The following is a 2030-nucleotide window of genomic DNA, read 5'->3' as shown; positions in this document are numbered from 1 at the left end:
CATCAGGATGACGAACATCTAGATGTATTCAGCAACACCTCCCACCGGTGGGATGACCTGGGCTCAGATATGGATCAACAATCCTTGCCTCCCGAACTCACCACAGAAGGCCACGGTCTTGGAACCGTCGTTGCTGAATCATGCGGTCTCTCCGACATCTATCCAACAAGCAAATACCCTGGTGCGCGGGTCGATGCGTATCTATTTACGCCGTGCGGCTTCTCCGCAAACGGTGTCGTACCGGCTCCCCCTTCCGACACGAACGCAACATCCAAGCCCGCCTCTGGCTCTCATTACTTCACCGTCCATGTGACCCCGGAACCCCACTGCTCCTACGCCTCCTTCGAAACTAACGTTCCCCAACTCCAAAGCGGGCGCGGAGCCTCCGAAATCGTCGAGCATGTCGTGGACATTTTCAAACCGGGTCGTTTCAGCGTGACACTGTTTGAGACTAAGAAGCGGCCTGATACCAATGCTACCAACAATAACAGTACCGATAATACTAACGATGTCAATGGTGCTGTATCTGCTTCCAACAGGAATGCAAATGGCAAAAGCCACCAGTCGCATGGCGATCAGCGGCAGCTGAAACGCAACCAAAACGCGGCTGTTCGCGATGAGAAGATGGAGCGGATCCCTGGCTACCGTCGTATTGATCGCATCGTGCATGATTTGGATGGGTATGATCTTGTCTTCCGCTACTATGAGCGGAATGACTGGAGAGGTGGCGCGCCGCGCATTGGGGAACATGTGCTTTAAGGGAAATGGAGAATGGAGAGTGAGGGATGGAAAACAAAAAAAAAAATTCTTATAATCTTTCGGCTTTTGCTTTTTTATCCTGCTTAGCTTGATTTCAATCTTCTTTGATCAATGTCTGATACTATCTATGAATAGTTCCACATCTCAATGATTTCGCTTTCAACTGTGATTGTGCTTTCATTTTCTCTCTTGCTTTTCTATTGAAATCAAAGCAACTTTTTGATTGTTTTCGGGTTAATCCTTTTTTTCAATTTCCTCTCTTGAAAGGTTTTCTCTGACGAACAAAAATCATTCCACTCATTTGAAATTCAAAGCTGTCTGTTAGCTTTACACAATTTCAATCCCTTTTGCCAGCCTTCACTTGTAGGTTGAATGTCAGTCAAATGTCAGTCAATAAATATAAATTGAACTACCTTTTTTTTTTTTTTTTTTTTTTTTTTTTTTCAAAATGTTGAACAGAAATATATAATATATTCCATGATCAGCCAGCTATTTTGCTCTTGAGGTCCATCACGTGACATAATCCGTCACGGCTTCTTTCCCGGATTGATTTGCTTCAAGGTTCGAGCAAGCTCTATCCATACTCACTAACGCCAGCTTTCGCAGGTTCTCTCCTCATCTTAACACCTAATGATACCCTATAGAACCATCATACAACCATCGGCCGCAACGGCACTCATTTCACCAAGTCGTTGGTGTTAGTCGTTGCATCTTCAGTAGCACAATACCACCAACCAACCGCGCAGGGACGTCCTTCTACTTCGAATCTCCAACCCTTCAAACCCTCCGCATATCGTCCAGACACCACCGGACAGCAGGATACCAGAGGTCCCCTTCAGACCTCATCATCTCCAGGTGCAGATCCCGCAACAAAAGGATACATACATACATAAATAAATAAATAAATAACTAAATAAATAAATAAATAAACATGTCTCTGTCCCCACCGCCCGCCCCGCTCTCCCTCCCGCACTCAAAGCCCAACCAACCCCCCAAAAGGCGCACCAGCGTCGCCACCATCGCCAGCGCCGGCGCGGGCCCTCACAAGAAACAACGCCTGCACCCGCTCCGCCAAACCTCGTTTCCCAACTCGCAAGACGCGGACCCGCGCGCCATGAGCGCCGGCGCCGCGAGTGCGAACTCCGAAGCCGATGGCGGAAGCGTGACGGGGAGCTTTACCGGGTCGTTTGGGGGCGGTGGAAGAAAGGGGAGGAAAGGGAGTGGCGTTGGCGGCGGGAGGAGGGGTCGGGGAGCCTGAGGGGACAGTGTGA

General features: G+C 49.0%; 1 protein-coding gene across 1 annotated transcript in view; it reads left to right on the top strand.

The window, feature by feature from the left end:
* HCAG_00555 (hypothetical protein) overlaps positions 1-759 on the top strand; it is a gene marked incomplete at both ends in the record, with an annotated part of 1881 nt that extends 1122 nt beyond the window's left edge. The window contains one exon of the mRNA XM_001543459.1: positions 68-759. Within this exon, the coding sequence (XP_001543509.1) occupies positions 68-759 (692 nt within the window). The remainder of the gene's footprint in view (positions 1-67) is intronic.
* Between the last annotated feature and the right edge of the window lie 1271 nt (positions 760-2030).

This window comes from Histoplasma capsulatum, genomic scaffold (genome assembly GCF_000149585.1).
Source record: "Histoplasma capsulatum NAm1 scaffold_1 genomic scaffold, whole genome shotgun sequence".
NCBI classification, from domain to species: domain Eukaryota; kingdom Fungi; phylum Ascomycota; class Eurotiomycetes; order Onygenales; family Ajellomycetaceae; genus Histoplasma; species Histoplasma mississippiense.
The sequence above is the reverse complement of the archived record's forward strand: the minus strand, read 5'-3'. Positions and strand labels throughout refer to the sequence as shown.